We start from the raw sequence: 18,472 nt of genomic DNA, 5'->3' as shown, positions 1-18,472 counted from the left end.
GTTATTGGAGATGATGTAGCAAAATAATATATGGTAAATTAAGCACATACATATGATGTCAACAAAATGAAATGTGGCCAATATTTATCGTACACTATTCATACTTCACACAGTCAACCGGAGTGTTCTATTCCATATAAACAAAATAGTATACAAGAGTGAGTTAGTGAAACCCCCACCCAGATGATAACACTAAACCCTAACCTGGAAATGTCAACCCACATCCGAGATATAAACAGTTTTCTCCGTTTTCAAATAATGACATTCACCAGGTTTATAATACTATACTACATAATAGATATAGTATAGTACTTTTAGAGGTACGGAGAACTAAACTTTAGTTCTCATTCAACAATTCAGAGGACTTTAGTAGCAAGGTTATATGGATGTTGTACTGCTATATTATTGAATAGAATAGACTGACATGACGACATAAATGAGTTCATATCACTAATACAAGTAATAGAGTAATGAGGGTGAGTTAGTAAAACCCCCACCCAGATAATAACACTAAACCCTAACTTGGAAATGTCAACCCAAATCCGAGATATAAACAGTTTTCCCCGTTTTCGAATAATGACATTCACTAGGTTCATAATACTATACTACATGGTGCATATAGTATAGTACTTTTAAAGTGTACGGACTCGTTTAATAATTCAGGATGAGTTAGTGAAACTCAACTTAGATGATAAAACTATACCCTAACCCGGAAATATCAACCCACATCCAAAATATAAACAATTTTCTTCTGCTGAGAAATATTGATAATAACCAGATTATTACATGTTTATAAAATAGTATAGAAATATGTCACGAATAGTATGGTACCCTTGCATAAATAACTTCACTAAAGAATATATAATATACTATTTCGTTGACTGAATATAGTATAGACGACGAGTTCATCTTCTTCAATTCTTCTTTTTTCAAACGTGCTGATACACCTCCACTTTGTTCACCGTCGTTATTCTTCACTACCATGTAAAGATCATCTTTGTCTCCTTTCTTTTTTTCCGACACAACGATTCTTCTACCGGTCCGTTTGTCGTTATTTTTTATCATTGGAACACTAAAACAAAAACAAAAACATAGTAAGAAACAGAAACAGTAACAGTAACAGAGTATAAAACAGAAACATAAACACAATATAAAAATAAAAACAGAAACATAGTATAGGCAAAAACAAAAACAGAGTAAAAAGTATGATGTCACCTTATTCTCTATGGTGCCATCTTCTCCTCCAAATTCAATTTCGTAAGTCATGAATCTTTGTTTCTTCCTTTCTTTGAGATAAAATGGTGTGTGTTTGTACGTACCAAAAAGAAACAAAGATTTAGTGAAAAGAGGAAGAAGAAGAAAAGAGATGTGTATCAATAATAGCCACAATTTATCATATTGTTTATTTAATATTTATTTTAATATATATTTCTCAGCAGGTTACACAGGTCACAACTAAGGGGTAATATGGCTACTTTTTATATTGTGGAGTTGATATATAGATGATCTAGAGATTTTAGCTATGAGGTGAATTAACATTTGTTTGATGGTTGTACAATCCAATTCCCCATAAATTTAAGGGCGCGGGTTTACTATAAATTTCATATATGTTACACTTTTTCCGAATCTCCTGTAATTTCTTACATAAGGAAAACAATTGTTACACAATAACTTTTTTTTTTTTGACAACAGTTACACAATAACTTAATACGGTAACACTATTCCCATATGGCCGTTCTTAAAAAAAAAACATTTGCAGTTTTCCATTTCCTGATTTTTAAATGGAAATAAACTTATATATTATTTCTTCTGTTGCACAAGTAGTATTGAAAAAGTAAATATTCTTGGCTGATTTTATGGCACATTCTATATTTTAAATATTCGATTAAAGATGGAATACATAGATTTTGTTACATAATTAAAGATGGAATCATATCATTTCTTTTGCATAAGAATCTCAAGTATACGATGCAACAATATCTTCAATGAATCTTTAGAATCAGAGAATCGGCTTAAAACTCGAAACGGTAAAATTGATTTAATTTTTTTTCACTTCCGCTCCGAGAAGTTCGGGTGACAGAGATTAGATGAGACCTTGTCAGTAATTCATCTATCCATCACATGGTTAAAAAATGATATTTAACATGATAACTCATACGCGCACATTAGCGTAATCAGACCGCACGTGGCTAGCATACGCGGAGAGTTACAGTTCACCCATCTTTTCTTTCCCTTCTCTTTCACCGTATAACAAGAAACAGTGAGCTTTATTTCCTTTTTTTTTTTCCGATTAATTGTCTCTCTGTGTGAGTTGCTCGTTTATGGGAGAATCGTGTCTCTTTGATTAATTTAATATTAAAAAAATAAAAAAGAGAGTTTGCAGAGAGTGAAAAGATCTTGTGGGTTGGCCATTATATATATACAGGTCTTTCTCCTTCTTCTCCTCTTCGGAACTCACTGAAACTTACTTTAGCTTTTTTCTCGAGATTCATAACCCCTAAAAAGTAACGATTATGGGTAAAGTCTCCTTCTTTTTTTTTTTCTTCTTCTTCTTCTCTTGTTGTTTGACTCGTTTTAGTTTCTTGTTTTGGGCTAAGAACTTTCCTTTAGTGGCTATTTTTTTTTCTGGGTTTCTCTCCTCAGAAGTTAGTTTTTAGGATTTGATGTCGGTGGGATCTCTCTTCTTTATTTTTTGACCTGCAAATCTGTTAGTGGTCTCTCTCTTTCTTCTAGAAGAAAACAGAGAATTTTTTTTTTCTCTTTTTGCAAATAGGTTTTAACAGAAGGGACTTTATGGGTTTTCTGAAAGTTTTGGTTTTTTAATGGAATCTGTAACTGTTCTTTTTTTTATTTTGCAGATGTTAGCATGAGTTTTTCACAGGATATGGATGATGAGTATGAGAAGCTCATTAGAAGAATGAACCCACCCAGGTATCATCACTTTTACAACTTGTTTCTGCTACTTTTTTTTTATAATTTTTAACAATAAATCTCTGTTTTTGGATTAAACCTCTGTTTTTGTTTGTTTATTTAGGGTTGTGATTGATAATGACTCCTGCAAGAACGCTACTGTGATAAGGGTACTTTCTTTTCCTCTCATCTTGTGGTTTTGTATAGTCTATAGTTTTTTTTTTCTTTTTTCTCACACATATTCTCTGCTTGGTGATGTTTCTCAGGTGGACAGTGCAAATGAATATGGGATTCTTCTTGAAGTTGTGCAAATCCTCACTGATCTCAACCTCACTATCACCAAAGCTTACATCTCCTCTGATGGTGGTTGGTTCATGGATGGTATGCTTCACTTTCTCAGTCCTCTCTTTACAAGGAAGAATTGAGTCTCATGTGTTTCTCTGCACTTGGCAGTATTTAACGTCACTGACCAAGATGGTAACAAAGTCACAGACGAAGTTGTTCTAGACTATATCCAAAAAGTAAGTTTAAAAAAAAAAAAGCAAGATTTGGTTCTCTTCATCTTATATGAGTCTAATGAGTATTACTTTCTCAGTCTCTTGGTCCTGAAGCTTGTTTCTCCACTTCCATGAGAACCGTCGGTGTCACACCATCAACAGACAGCACTGTCATCGAGCTAACCGGCTGTGACAGACCAGGTCTCCTCTCTGAGCTGACAGCTGTCCTGACCCATCTCAAATGCAGCGTCCTAAACGCAGAGGTCTGGACGCACAACACCAGAGCAGCCGCTGTGATGCAGGTGACTGACGACTCGACCGGGTGCGCTATCTCCGACCCGGAGAGGCTCTCTCGGATCAAGAACCTTCTCAGGAACGTGCTCAAGGGAAGCAGCAACACACCTAAGGAAGCCAAAACTGTTCTGTCTCACGGTGAGGTTCACACTGACAGGAGGCTTCACCAGATGATGTTTGAAGACAGAGACTACGAGCACCTTGCGACGGCGGTGGACGATGAGTCCTCCTCGGTTCAAGATGAGAGGCAGAGACCGGATGTTTGCGTTGATAACTGGCTTGATAAGGATTACTCGGTGGTCACTGTTAGGTGTAAAGACAGACCGAAGCTTCTGTTTGACACTGTCTGCACTTTGACTGATATGCAGTATGTTGTCTTCCATGGAAGCGTTGATAGTGAAGGCACAGAGGCGTATCAGGAGTATTACGTGAGACATATAGATGGTTCCCCTGTGAAGTCAGAGGCTGAGAAGCAAAGAGTCATACAGTGTCTTGAAGCAGCTATCAACAGAAGAGTATCTGAGGTATTAACAAAAAATAAACATCATATATATAGTTTCTGTAACTGTTACTGAAGATGCTTGTTCTTTGATAGGGGTTGAAGTTGGAGCTGTGTACTACGGATAGAGTAGGGTTGTTATCAAACGTGACCCGCATATTCCGTGAGAACAGTCTAACGGTTACGAGAGCTGAAGTTAAAACCAAAGGAGGCAAAGCTCTGAACACGTTCTATGTCAGCGATGCGTCTGGTTACTCTATTGATGCCAAGACTATAGATGCCATAAGAAAGACCATTGGCCAGACTATACTCAAAGTCAAGAACAACCCTGAAGAACAACATCAACAGAGACAGAAACCTTCTTCACAAGAATCTCCAACCAGGTTTCTCTTTGGGGGTCTCTTCAAATCGAAATCTTTTGTCAACTTTGGCTTGGTTCGGTCCTACTCTTGAAGGAACATGTTAGCTTAGGCTGTGAGCTTAAGTCTCATCTAGTTTTTTTTCTTTAATTGCTTCTTTAAAGTTGAGAAGAATCTGTAAATATTTTTTCACCAGATATAAGCTTAGTTCTTGGTCTAGGATCCAACGTTGGGTAGGGCATGACTAAAGATTCAAGTGTTATAACCTCCACTCTTCTGTATATATTATCAACTTCTCATAATCATCTCCATTGAATCTTCTTCAGATGTTGCAGCCTAAAATGTTTATGTCAAATATGAAAGTCTACATGACCTTAATGAAAATAATGACAGAATTGTGGTGGGTGACAAATTTGTTTTTTTTTTTTTTTGACAAATTTCATAATTATAACATGTATCTTTTCATATGGTAGTTTTGTATTTTTGCTTCAGTTTGGAGCATATATAGTGAAAATATTAATAGAAGTTAAAAAAAATGTAAAAAGAAGGTTAAGAGGGACAAGACAACGACGTGCAGATAAAATGTAGAACATCACAACTAATGCTCATCACTTGGTTATATGAAGATCAATGATTCTAAGAGACTTTTATTTAATTTGGATGCGGCATGCTCATATATGGAGCCCACAAAAGAGGTATGGGATAGCTTATCAAACCATACAAACTACTTATTGAAAACTGGTTTTGAATTGGAAGTTTAACAAAATATATAAAGATTACCATGTTGAGACAAACACAAATATAAAAACATATAAGAAAAGGGGCATGTGAGGGTGTGGACTGTGGAGATATTGTCACTGAAAACTTTATGGGAGCGTGTTTACTGAAACTATGTCGATGATGTGTGTGTAGTAAGATTCGTGAGTCACATGGAGAGGAGACCAAACAAAAAAAGTGAAACCTCCCCACCACAAACGAGACTCAATATTTTTTTCCATATGTCAACACCGCACTTTTTTTTTCACATCCATTGTTAAATTTACATGTTACATTTCTTTTTTAATTTGCACTATAGCATAAATACTAAACAAACATATTAGTATCATGTGACTCATCTCTCTTCCCTTGTTCTCAATCTCGATACATAGCTTTCTGTTCTGTGTTGGTGGAGGATACTTCATCGCAGAGGAAATCCTTTTAAGTTTCAGTGATTGTCTTCAGATTTTTAATTTTATAAGCGTTACACTTAATCATTTTATCATCTGTACTTGTAAGATCTTCCCAACAACAAAATAAGCCTTATGGTTTTTGTATTGTACGCTTAATATGAATGATTTAATATTAAAACATCTAAAATTACGTGATATATTTAACTAAAACACGATGAGTATTCTTAAGAAGAATTAGCTAAGAAATACACAGCCTACGCGGCCATATGTTTACAACAGCGACGATAACGCCTTCCTAATGCTAATATTAATCATCATCTATAAGACTAAACTTAACATCCCCTATATATTAATCCTGGAACATTACAACATGTTTTGTAGCCACGTGTCATCACTAGGATGATTTTCAGAAATCCTTAGAAAAATATGTTGGTCCATATAAATATATATTATACTTTTTATTAAACTAATTATCATATTAATTAGTAGTCTTAAATTCTTTCCTTAAATAAAATCTACGTAAGTTTATTTCCTTAAATAAAAGCTACGAAATTACCTAATATGATTAACGTATATATGATAATTAATGATTACAAATCAAAATATTTGATAAAAAAATTTGTATCCTCTACATTTTATTTTAATTAATATTATAAAATAATCACTTAAACATATTTTAAAAAAATAGATTTTTCATATATGTTATATTTTAAATTTTTTAAAACGTCTATAAATTACCAAAAATTGTAAGATGTTATTAAGATGATATTTTTTAGAACGGAACCTGATCCGAAACGAAATATTTGGGATATCGAATATATCGAAACCAGATTTATATACTTAAATATATTAATTATTTTTAGAATTTAATATCTAAAAGAATATATAAAATATATAAAATGTTATTAAGTTGTCCAAAATACTTAAAAATATTTACAAATAGTTAAAAATACATGATTAAAATAGTTAAATGATATTCAAAATACCAATACTTCAAATATCTATTGATTTTTTATCCGAATATTGAAGCTAACCAAATTTTATGTTAAGTTTAAGAATTTTAGCTTGCATTATACACATTTATATGTTATAAATAATTTTTTTTTATATTTTGAAAAATTTAAAGTATATACGAATTTTATTTTTTTAAAATAAAATGAGTTATCTGAGTCTAAACCCAAACCGAACCTGCAGATCCGAACCGGATCGAACTCACAAAAAATCGAAACATAAGTGAACCGAACCAAACCAAACTGAACCAAATGGTATCCAAATGTTCACCCCAAATCAAATGTAAAAAAAAATCTTGATAACAACATGCATTCTAATTGTAATATTTCAATACAACATATTTTAAAAAACTCACCCCGCGCATGGCGCGGGTTATCATCTAGTATACAAAAAAAAGAAAACACACTAAACATAACATAATATTAATAGATGATGTTATATAATTAGATATCATACCTATCCAAACTCTTGACCGTTGACCAGTTCTAATTGATTCTTTGCTGTTTGCCATATTGAGCCAATACACAGCACACAACCACCACACTTTCACCCGATTTCTATTTTTTTTACCTTTTTGTTTATTTTGGAAAATGATTTTATCAGTTGTTATTGTTATCCATTCAACTTATTACTCTTTAGAAATCCTTAAGCTAAGCAACCAATCTTCTTCCTCTTTAAAAAGAGATTTTGAAAGCCAACAAAAAAAACAAACACCAATATCAATATCAATATCGCAAATCCAAACACCCAAAAAACTTGGTTATTATCAAGAAACAAGAATCAAGAAACAAGAGTCAAAAATCAAGAATCAAGAACCAAGAACCAAGAACCAAGAACCAAGAACCAAGAACCAAGAAACAAGAAACAAGAAACAAGAATCAAAATGGAGGAAGCAGGGCGTAAAGGAGATCCGTTTCCGGGTTTTGAGATGAGTGTTCATAACGACGACTGCGTTTTCCGGCGATCTCTAAGCTGTCGGCTGCAGAGACGAGCTCCATGTCCTCTCTTATTACCACCAAGACCTCCTCCTTCTAAGGAAGCTCCTCCTTCTACGACCGGCGTCTCCACGTCTGCGTTATGTCAAAACAGCACAGATCCAATCCCACTATTGTCCCCACTCGTCCCTACTTCAGTGCTTCAACCTAATCCAACCACCACCTCTCGCTGACTCTTGCTCTTTCCAATCTCTTAGGCTTTATTTTATTTCTTGCAATGACAATGTTCTTGGAATCAAGTCATCGTTACTTTCTTTTTATAACGTGGATTTTATTTGAATCCTTCACCATCTAGATTCAAATAATCTCATCGTTTGTCTCTATTCAGATTTACATTTTCACAAAGGTGCTGAGGATCTCGTCATGTCCTCTCTCGACCTTTTGGTTTTCTTAACATCATTTATTAATATATATATGTACACATACACTAATATGTTTTAATATTTTCTTATTGAGCATCAAGTATCCTTGTCCAATGACGCACAATGTTTCCCAAAGTTTATTTTTATCCATGGATTTTACAAAGCATGTGAGTACCAAGAAGAAGAACAAGACGACCCCGTCCCCTTATACAGTAGTTAGGTTGATTGGGGGGAGATAGAAGGCTATATTGGCTTGTACATCAAGTATCTGTTTTTGTTGTTTTTCTTTGTTGCACGGACCACATATCATCGTGTCCACAAGCATGTGAGTCTGTGACACCAACGTCTGGGTTACATGCAGGGGTGGAGGTAGTGAAATTGAAATGGAGTCAGCTGACGGCACTATTTTTTAAAATATATTTGTTTTGTTTAAGAAAAAATATTGATCCAATTAAAATATAAAATTTGACCCCATAAAAAATATAATTTCACTAAATTTATTACAAAACATTGAAAAATAAAGTTACAATTTATATTTTTCATTGGTCTGTAAATTATGTTTTTGAGAATTCTTTTTTTACCTTGGTATAAAAAATTTCTGATTCCACCACTGGTATGTAATAAATCAAACTCAATGTTCTTAAACTCAATAGTACAATAATAAAAAAGTATGAGGAGTTCTTAAACTCAATGTTCTTTGTATATTCTTGAACCAGCATAGCAAATCACACCTAAGTAAGTAGGGACTGGGTACCACAAAGATAGTACACAACAGAAAACGACAACATAAATGAAAATGAGCAATGAAATAGCTCTTGGAAACGTATAACATATCTGCATGAAATCAAACCCTTGTGGACATGCAGCAGCAGCACGGTTCCCGGGCGCGCAAAACTCTCATCGTCCTCTCCTGGCAAAGTGTGATTTACACTTTCTGGTCGGAACGCAATTCTCGCCTCCATAGGAACTCCTTCCGTTCAATCGACTCCTTGCAAATCTCTGTTAAAGCTACCCATCAAGAACAGGATAGCGTCGATCCGTGATACATCAGTGAAGCTCTCAACGGAGATGTTTGCTCTCTAGAACGCGTAAATCATCCGACTCTCCCACTTCCATCGGCGTTACTAGCTTCATCTCTCTTTTCCTTGATGAGTCTTATCTCTAACTGTGCCTTATGGGTTCGGGTCTCTTATTGGGTTTAATTGTTAACTCTAAACACTGTCTGCTGGGCTTATGTATTTTCTTTTTCAGTTTTTAATAGAAAGCCCTTTTTCAAAAGAAAAAAAAAAACCATATCTGCATGACTTTTATAACCAATGCGTTTAGCTTTTACGTGAAAGAGGCCAACACTCATATAAATTCACAAAAAAAGAAATTCTGAACAGAAATATTTGTATTTCATATTAACGAGCCTTATGTTTGATGTAACGTACTTACCACTTTTTTTTTTTTTGACAAAGAAACGTACTTACCACTTTCCGTGATCTATCATAGTTTTGTGTGATATATATCAATGGAATTTTGAAACAACCGGATTATTTGTATCTATTTGTAACATTTTTCCTGTCAAAGTATTCCCTTCACATTATTTTTTCTTGAGCATTTCACTATATATATTTTTTAATTTCTATGTTTCTCCTTTTTGGGATCCCCTATTGTTTCGAACCTCTGTTGTAGAGTTGATGTTAAACCGCTAGAGAGCAAACTAAGCAAGAAATAACACAGGCATGTTTATACGAGTTTTACATAAACAATTAATATTACCAATAATGCTGATATACTGCATTTACTAATCAGAATTTATATTTATATTTTAAATTTAAACGTTATATTTTTGGATTTGAGCACATGAAAAGTTCAACAATTTCCTTATATTTGGTTGACGGCTCCAAAACCTATAGCAATGAATTCCTCCATAACTAATGTCATCTCGATGAGCCTCTTTGAGGCCTTGTCAGTGTTCTTGCCGATTGTATCCTTCACCATTTGTGTATTGTCCAAACTAACCAAGATATCAGAGCTTGCAGTGTCTATTGATTCACTGTCGTCAAGTTCTAATCGAGCACTTCTAAAATTTCCCACTATTGAGATATAGGATTCATTGCACATCTTAAAATATTTCTTAAATGTAGGCTCTTTTTCCAAACCGGCCACGAAACTTGCCGTTTTTTTAGCATGGATCATTCCAAGGTCGACTGCAGCTTTCACAAGTTTGACCTATATATTAAAACACACAGTTTTATTAAGAATTGTAGTTTTTCAGGAATAATAGTTTTTTTTAGGAATAATAGTTATGCTACAATTTTTTTTGCCAAAATAGTAATTACATATTTACAATTACATTGCTTCATTTACAAAATAAAACTCTTAATGATGTTCCGTACACTTTTTATCCAACACGCTAGTTAATAAAATTATTACTTAATAAATAAGCAAATATGACAGATTTCATACCAGTAAAATAAATGTGTTTATCCAATACTAAAATTTTGAACCCTCATATATTAACATGAATCTTAAACCATAACATTATTTTCATATCCTCCCAACAAAAGGATAACTGGAATCTAAAACACAAGACTGCAAAATAGTTGATTACCTACTTTATGATTTGTTGGTAGGATTTTCTCTTAGTTTTTATTTGTTTCCGGTTAAAACAATAAGACCCATAACTTATAGACAAAGAAATTTAAATATTTTGAATTTAATTTTTTTGGTGAAATATCAAATTAAAAACAAAATAATTGCTGGATCAAGATAGAAAATAAATGATTAGATGGTAATATACCGTGTTAGTTGCAGAGACAACGGGAGGATACGCTGTGAGCGTTTCCACGCAAAACGTTTTGTTGTGGCGGAGAAAAGAATCATTGCATATGGAATCAATAACGTCTTTTGTTGAGGCCATGCTCAAAGTAGATTCTAAGAAAAATAGTAACGAGACTACCAATGAAATAAGAAAGAAACAATTAGAGGAAGAAGTCATGACTTGCTAGAGAATTTTTTTGCCTTAACCTCTATTGTTAGTATTCATATTGTTGTTCTACTTAAGTGTCTTTATATATACATTAAAATTGTGGATATAAGGCAACAATATAAATTTCAGGAACTTTAGTCATCTCGTGGATATCACCTTAATTATTTTTACTCTTTTTCTTAGTCAAGGTCAAACCGTAATTGGTCTTTATGATTTGCAAATATTTTTAAATTAAAATTTTAGATTACAGTGTTTAATGTTTTGAGATTCCATAGGATAATTTTAAATTAATTAGTTATAAATATATCAAGATTTGGATCTGTGCGTCCGCACTAATGAGTAATGATTGTTTTAATTTTCTTTCTTGGTCAATCTTGGTCAAGCCGTAATTGGTATCTTATGATCTACATATACAGTATTTAGTTCTATTTTAAGAAAATTAATGTTCAACATTCAAAGGAGAATTATTCCACAAAAATTCATTGTCCTAAACATCATAATTATTTCGCGAAGTTCTCTGTCATAGTTTTCCCAAAAATTATAATCCAACAGATATTAATTTTTTTAAAAGTCGGTTAAACTTTTAGATACAATGTTTAATGTTTTGAGATTCCATAGGATAAGTAATTGAATTTAGGGAAATTTCCCAAAACGGAACAAAAAACAGTATGGTTTTTCCTTTAGTATAATATCATATTTGAGTTATTCATGTAGTATAACTTTTCCATAATTTCAAAGCTAATATTTGATTAATGAAATTAAACAGATTAAAAACAACTTAAAACTTTAATTCAAATTTAAAAGTTAAATAAAAAGCAAAAAATAATTTAAATATTAAAAATTTATATTTATTTTTAATATTTTTTTAATAAAACTAAAGACTTACAAACGATTAAACTTTTTAACAAATAAAACTTTGTAATTTTTATAAAGTTTATTCAGTATTTTATTAAAATAAATTCATAAATTTTTATTTTTATAAAGTTTACAAAGTTTTATTTTTATTAAAAACATCTTACAAAGTATTTTTATTTTTACAAATGTTTTAGAAACTTTAAAATAAAAAGGTTTGAGTTTTATTAAAAAGTTTAATAAAAGGATTTTTTTTTTTAAAAAAGTTTAATTAAAAGGAAAAAACATTTTTTGATATTTTCACAAGGCAGATCGATTAATACGTTTTAGGAAGTTAGAATAATTTTAGAATATTTTATTAACTGAAACTTCCTTAATTTTCGCAAAAAATTATATGTAGAAAGCACCTTGTGTAGAACCATGAAAAATATATCGTGAATGCAATTTCTACCTCGTGTAGACGTTCGAGTAGTGTTTAGATTTCGCATTCTATGAATTTTAGAATACTTCGTAAAAGTAGAAACTTCATTCGACAAGAAAATAATTATCCTTACAATTGGGGGTGTCAAAATTAGCTATAGTTCATGAGTTAACTCAGCTCAACTCGTTTTTCCATTAACATGATTTCTATATTTTAGAGTCATTTAATAAATGAGTTTATTGATCGAGCTTAAATTAGATCATGAGTTATATGAACGATCTTTGATAAACATGAGTTGACTCATGAGCTTGTTTATTTTTACACTTACAATTATATATATATTTGGATAACTTCTATTTCACTTATGTAAAAATATATTTTCTATATTTATCATATTTATCTTCTAAAATTAAAATTTCAAACCAAATCTTCTTAAAAGATAATTTTTATATTAATCATATTTATCTTCCAAAATTAAAATGTAAAATATACATAAGTAATATAGATATTAAACTTTTAAAAGTTATCTATAAAATTTAATTTAATATATTTTAGGTGTTGGAATTTTTTTTTTCATGTGTTGGTTTTTATTTAGTATTTAATATTTTACATTTGTGATTTTTAATACATAAATTATGAATAATATTATAGAAGTTATTTTTTTCACTGTTTTATTTTAGTTTATTGTTATTATTTTTAGGAAAATATTTCAAATATGACTCTCAACTTGATATCAAATGCAAAAGTGTACCTAAACGTGAATCAAATGCAAAAGTAACCCAAAAGATTATTCAAATTACAACGAACCCCTTGTGACCAAACAAAAAAACTGAATTTGTTTTTATGTTTATAAGCCTAGTAAGTCTTGGTTAGACAACTTGAAAGTCGTCTGTTATAGTTGATTAAAAATAATTTATAAATTTTGTAAAACAATTTTTGATAAGTGAAAAATTAAAATCATGTAATTAATATATGTTATAAGTGATATAAATTAAGATACAATAAAAGTGAATTATTTTCAACATAGATGAGTGAAAATAGTTAATCATAATATTTTTTATTATAGGGTTTGACAACATATGTTGCAGTATTTTATGTATTATTAGGGTTAGATTTTGGAAAGTTTGAATGTTTTTTTGAAAAATTAAAGTTTTACCTATTTCTGGGTATAATAAACACTTTTTAAGATTAATTTTATTTTAAGAATTGTTTAGTTAGTTAGTTAATTTTAGGGATTATGTTTAGGGTCTAGACGGCTAACTTGTAAGTAATTTGGTGAATAATTTAAACCAGATGACTTATATGTAAGTCGTCCAAATATTTTCGCCCTAAAATATTTTAGTTTTCCGCTAAAAATATTGAAGTCGTCTAGGAAGTCTTCTATTCAGAAGACTTACTTGAAAGTCTTATGAATCGAAAATATTTAATTTAATTATATTTTTTTGTCTCCCTATATAAAAAAAATTACACATTTTTTCTACTCCTCTCAAATGGCTGCAACAAAAATGTAATGTTCATCATTCTAAAACTCTCCAACCTCTCTCTAATCATTTTGAACTTATAGACACCAAGCTTTATATCAATTTATTGTTTTTGTCTCATGTCTTTCTCACTAATTTATCTTGTTTTGAAGGTTTTTTATCACATGGTTCTCATCTTCCACTCATTTAAAGGTAGATCTATTAATTTTAGATATGTATTTTTGTGTGTTCTATAAAGGTAGATTTATCTAATCTTCCATTCATTTTCTCTATTTTATGTCATTTGAACGTTTTTGGATATGCAGAGTTTTCAGATCTGGAAAACTTATGAAAAGACTTACTGTTAGTCGTGCGCTATAGGACTTCCAGACGACTTATAACGAGTACTTGGATTTTCAAGATGGATATGGACCAAATAACGGAAATAAAACGAAAACGAATATCAAAGCCTATAGAAATATCTAAATTGCATTGACATGGCATCATTGCTTCGAGGTTTAGGGATTCCTGTTAGTCTGTTAGAGTATCTGCATTGAGAACTCTTAAGGGGCATTCACACGTTTTCCAAAAAAAAATATATTAAAATAAGCAAATCTTGTGAACCTCTCTCTTGCAAAGTTCTTCCCGGTGAACCCCTCTTTCCTGAGGTTCATCACTGTAGCGTGGGCCCCACATATCGTGGTGGCCCACAATTGGTCTATTTTTTTTAAATTTTTTTAAGAAAAAAAATCAAAAAAAAAAATTAAAAAATTTAATAATTAAAAATTGAAAAGGTGAACCCCAAGAGGGAGTTCACCAATGGAGATGCTCTTAGTCGCGGTTTATCTATCCTGCCACATGAGGTACAGCCGTACAGGCAGCTTACAAACGAGCTGTTCTGAAATACACACCCCCCGGACGGAACATCAAGAAGTTAGAGTCATTCAGGAAATCAAAAATTAGAAAAATTTAAGCTTATTTGCTCGCATTAAGGACAAGTTTTAACCCTAACACTCCCCAAAAACCATGTTATTTTAAGCATCAAGCTTTTTCTTTTTCTTGAATTCTTAGGAACGTAGATTAGTTTTTCTCAATTATCCAACACAATATTGCGAGGTACGTCTAAAAAGAAAAAAAAACATAAAAAATAGAAGAACAAAATAGGTAGTTGATACTGACTGGTATCTGACGGTTTCTCTTCTTGCTGCCCTTGCCTTTACCAAGTTGTCCAGATTTGAAAGCATGTTCTTGCTCTTGAAGGAAAGCCAAATTCTTGCCATGTTTCTCTGCCCTCTCTTGCTCGTGCACAGCCTTTTCTTTTGCTTTTGTTAGTTTATAATTGAATTTAGTCTAATTTACATAATTAATATAGAGTCTATGTAAACTTAACGGGTGCTTTGTAAAGTCGTGACTTGTGGGAAAAGTCATGAGTAGTTTCTTACGGTTACTTTAGAAATCTATATAAGTGACAATATTATCTTCTGTAAAAAGTGTCAATAATAAAAGAGAAGTTTTTCAAATGTATTTTGTTCTCTTTATTTTGTCCAATAGCTTTCACATCACTCATGACGTAGCTGTTTTTGCTTTCACATCGCTCATTTAGCTTCTTCTTCAACTTTTTCGTCTGAACGGTACTTGTCTGGATCGTAATCCCTGCCTTTGGCAAAGCTGCAACAACAAATATATATAAACCAATTATAATGATCATCCCAGCGTGGTCTCTGTAAGTACAAACTAATTGAGATAAGTGAATGAAACGGGGAGGAAGAGAGAGTCAGACTTACTTCTCTTCAAATTTGGGATTGACCATTCTGATGGCTACTGGCTTTTGTTTACGCATAGCTAGTGGTGTTCGTTGCTTGTGATGCTCCTCGGCATCTTCTAACTTCTCCCTAAGAGTTTGTGGGATCTTTTATTTCATCACCAAACGACAAAAGAGACGATAGACCTGAGAGCTGAAATATGGAGAGTCTTCTGGCTGATCCATTATGTTTAAGAAGTTTAATGGCGCAACCTCATTTTACGTCGTCTTGTATGCACATGAATGGAGTCAGAGTTCTTAGCTCCATGAAATGATAAAACTGTAACACGATACACAACAACTCGTCAGAAGCTTAGTAACAACACTTGCCTATGTGCATCTTGAGATTCTTGTCATAGGCACAATATAAAAACAAATGTACCTCAGATTCCTCAAATGGTGATAACTTTTTTTCTGAAGCAGCCATCAGAAGAGTCCGGATAAATAGTATGGCTTCAGGGCAAAACTTCTTAGATTGTTTAGAAACCTACAGTAATTTTGTTTGCATGAGAAAACTGAAAAATGTAAATAGACCAGAGGAGACGGGGCAGCGCATAAGATACGTCAACAATATCCACAGGGTCAAAGCCAGCATCCATCCTCTACAATGTTTTCAAGGAAGGCCAGCATCCATCCTCTACAAGAATCTTTCTGAACTGGTTAGGGAAAAAAAAAGATAGAAGCATGAACTGGTTCAGGCCATGGAAGCATCACAAATCAGGTTTCTTGAAAGCGTCGCAAAATTGTGAAAGAGTCTTCAGAAGCCGTTGTCGAGCAAAAATTGCAGTAATGTAGGGAACTTTTTTTGCTACACAAGGAGAATATGCTTAAGGTTCCATGCATGTCAAAATGTAAAGTTCAGTTTCCCCACGGCTTTCACACTCGTTGAAATGGGAATGCATAAAGAGCAGCATGAGTACACATGTCGTCTCTGCCCTTTTAGGGGTGGATTATAGCATGAACTATATGCCAAAAGCCAGCGTTGTTCAGTATGAGGGCTTGCAATGATTGAGTTTTGAACCATAAGGTCTATTTGCTTTACTAATCATCATATGTTAGTTCTCGAGGAACAAAGTAAAAAAAAAACAAAAAATAAGTAAGAAAGGATGATAACTTCTTATTGTAGTGCGTAAAATGTTGCACTAATCCGTAAGATGCAGTGCCCCTAAAGTTCCATGAGTTGGAAAGTTCTCTTGGAATGTGACCGTCCGTTCAACATCCACATTGTATTTTGGAAGTGAACTATATATGCGGTGAACTACCGCCTCACACATTTGACATTTCCCTTCATACATGGATTCTGCAACGACGACGTACTCGTATTCATCAACTGAGTTGAAATAGTTGATTTGGCTTGTGGAGGTTACGGAGCATCTACATAATCAGGCTGATTGTCTCAATAGGTGGTTTAAGAAGTCGTTGTTGTTTTTGAAGTTTGTTATAACATTGCTTTTTGAACTTTGCGTGTTTACAATTCGCGACAGTTTATTAAAATCTAATTGGGTATCCTTTTTTTGCTTTTTATTTCATTTTATTTTGAGGAATTAATTTCCATGAACTAAAGTTAGTGTCCCACTAGTTTGTTTAAACTCGACTTTAACTCACAAAGATAATAGCAAACTAGATTTTGGACCCGCACGCCTGTGCGGGTGTATGTTCTAAATGAATATATGTTAAACATTTTCATGTCACTGTTTCATGGTTAATTGATTTTGAGATTGATCTATCTTGGTCAGTTTCTTCAGTGTCATATTTTAAAAATGATGATGTATTCTTTTGTTTTTGTAAAACTTTAATTTTACTTGGTAACATAAACATTAAAATGTGAAAATATTTGAGTATTAAGTTTAGATTGTGTTTTTTTATAAAATTTTAGTAGTGTGTTTTTTATAAAATTATAATAATTTTTTTGTGATTTTAAGTACATTTTAAAGTTATAATTTTAGAGTTATTAAACAATAATAATAAAAACTAATAAAAGGTATCCAAAAAACAAAACAAAAATCAAGAAACTGGTGATTAAATTAGCAAAGCCCAGAATGATAAATTAAACTGGGCCTGATATTTATCATTTTTAACTGGGTACATATTTGAAAAAACATGTTGTATTAGTAAAGGAGACCAACTATTCTTTATGAAGAAACAGAGGGACAGGGGACAGAAGTGAGATATAGTAAAGCTGAAGCAGAGATATGGTGAAGCAAAGAGTTATGTGAAACAGTGTTAATAGATTAGATAGAAAAGGAAGGGCACACTTATTATCTCGTAAGTTTTATAAATCTGATATCTTTTTGATACAATCATCATATTATGCTACTAACACTTTTAAACATCTGGCATGGTATTGGACGTGGAGAAAACCAAGTACCAGTATCAAGCTGCTCTAGAAGACAACTACCTTGACGGGAAAACAGACTTATAATTCGGTTAGTTAAACCATCTCTGTCAATAACTAATATGTAATGTAAAAGAAAAGTAGGACAATGTAGAATAAGTTATTAGATTGAAGAACCCTGGCTTTAGTTTAGATGTTTGAGTTTTACTTGCCTCAAAATCAGTTTATTTTAAATTCGAGATGGTTTTAAATGACAATAGAGAATGCATAGACTTGTAGAAATCAACTGAATATCAATCTTATTGAAATGAATATCTGGAAAGAAATAAAAAAAATCAAACATCCTTTGCATAAATTTAACTAGATTATTACCCGCCCTTTCAAGGGCGGATATGTTTTTTGTTTTACATTTGTTTAGAAATTTTATTTCTCTATTTTTGTTTTTAGTCATATTTATGTTTTTATTTGTACAATATTTTTCTTAAATGATTAATAAGAGATTTGAATTGGATTTTTCTTAAAATATCTAA

General features: G+C 32.1%; 3 protein-coding genes across 4 annotated transcripts; 2 read left to right on the top strand and 1 right to left on the bottom strand.

Annotated features, from left to right (window-relative positions):
• Positions 1–2,282: 2,282 nt before the first annotated feature.
• On the top strand, positions 2,283–4,879 carry LOC108818421 (ACT domain-containing protein ACR4). Of its 2 annotated transcripts, none has more exons than XM_018591391.2 (7): positions 2,283–2,517; positions 2,859–2,931; positions 3,035–3,080; positions 3,177–3,291; positions 3,364–3,431; positions 3,506–4,225; positions 4,297–4,879. In XM_018591391.2, the coding sequence occupies exons 1-7, from the start codon at positions 2,514–2,516 to the stop codon at positions 4,651–4,653; spliced, it is 1,383 nt and encodes a 460-aa protein (XP_018446893.1). In that variant the 5' UTR covers positions 2,283–2,513; the 3' UTR covers positions 4,654–4,879. The 2 variants fall into 2 exon arrangements, with proteins under 2 accessions (XP_018446893.1, XP_018446902.1); XM_018591400.2 differs by having other exon boundaries at positions 2,294–2,425.
• A 2,413-nt stretch (positions 4,880–7,292) lies between these two features.
• On the top strand, positions 7,293–8,192 carry LOC108840911 (uncharacterized). The gene has a single exon (XM_018613713.2). It carries the CDS (start codon positions 7,623–7,625, stop codon positions 7,905–7,907), a length of 285 nt encoding a protein of 94 aa, XP_018469215.1. The 5' UTR covers positions 7,293–7,622; the 3' UTR covers positions 7,908–8,192.
• Positions 8,193–9,939: 1,747 nt separating this feature from the next.
• LOC130507888 (uncharacterized) lies at positions 9,940–11,113 on the bottom strand. Its single transcript, XM_057002608.1, has 2 exons — positions 10,885–11,113; positions 9,940–10,313 (listed from the first exon to the last, which is right to left on the bottom strand). Exons 1-2 carry the CDS (start codon positions 11,080–11,082, stop codon positions 9,966–9,968), a joined length of 546 nt encoding a protein of 181 aa, XP_056858588.1. The 5' UTR covers positions 11,083–11,113; the 3' UTR covers positions 9,940–9,965.
• Positions 11,114–18,472: the final 7,359 nt, after the last annotated feature.

The sequence above is a fragment of the Raphanus sativus genome, chromosome 2, assembly GCF_000801105.2.
Source record: "Raphanus sativus cultivar WK10039 chromosome 2, ASM80110v3, whole genome shotgun sequence".
Classification (NCBI taxonomy): Eukaryota; Viridiplantae; Streptophyta; class Magnoliopsida; order Brassicales; family Brassicaceae; genus Raphanus; species Raphanus sativus.
Note: the sequence above shows the minus strand (reverse complement) of the source record. Positions and strands in the feature narration are given on the sequence as shown.

Bases quoted from the DNA above. Each gene is read 5' to 3' on its own strand.
- LOC108840911 (XM_018613713.2), top strand. From the start codon at position 7,623: ATGGAGGAAGCAGGGCGTAAAGGAGATCCGTTTCCGGGTTTTGAGATG.
- LOC130507888 (XM_057002608.1), bottom strand. From the start codon at position 11,082: ATGACTTCTTCCTCTAATTGTTTCTTTCTTATTTCATTGGTAGTCTCG. The intron at 10,314-10,884 runs GTATATTACCAT...TTTAATATATAG, and splicing joins TTGTCTCTGCAACTAACACG to GTCAAACTTGTGAAAGCTGC.
- LOC108818421 (XM_018591391.2), top strand. The intron at 3,081-3,176 runs GTACTTTCTTTT...GATGTTTCTCAG, and splicing joins AGAACGCTACTGTGATAAGG to GTGGACAGTGCAAATGAATA. The intron at 3,432-3,505 runs GTAAGTTTAAAA...TTACTTTCTCAG, and splicing joins TTCTAGACTATATCCAAAAA to TCTCTTGGTCCTGAAGCTTG.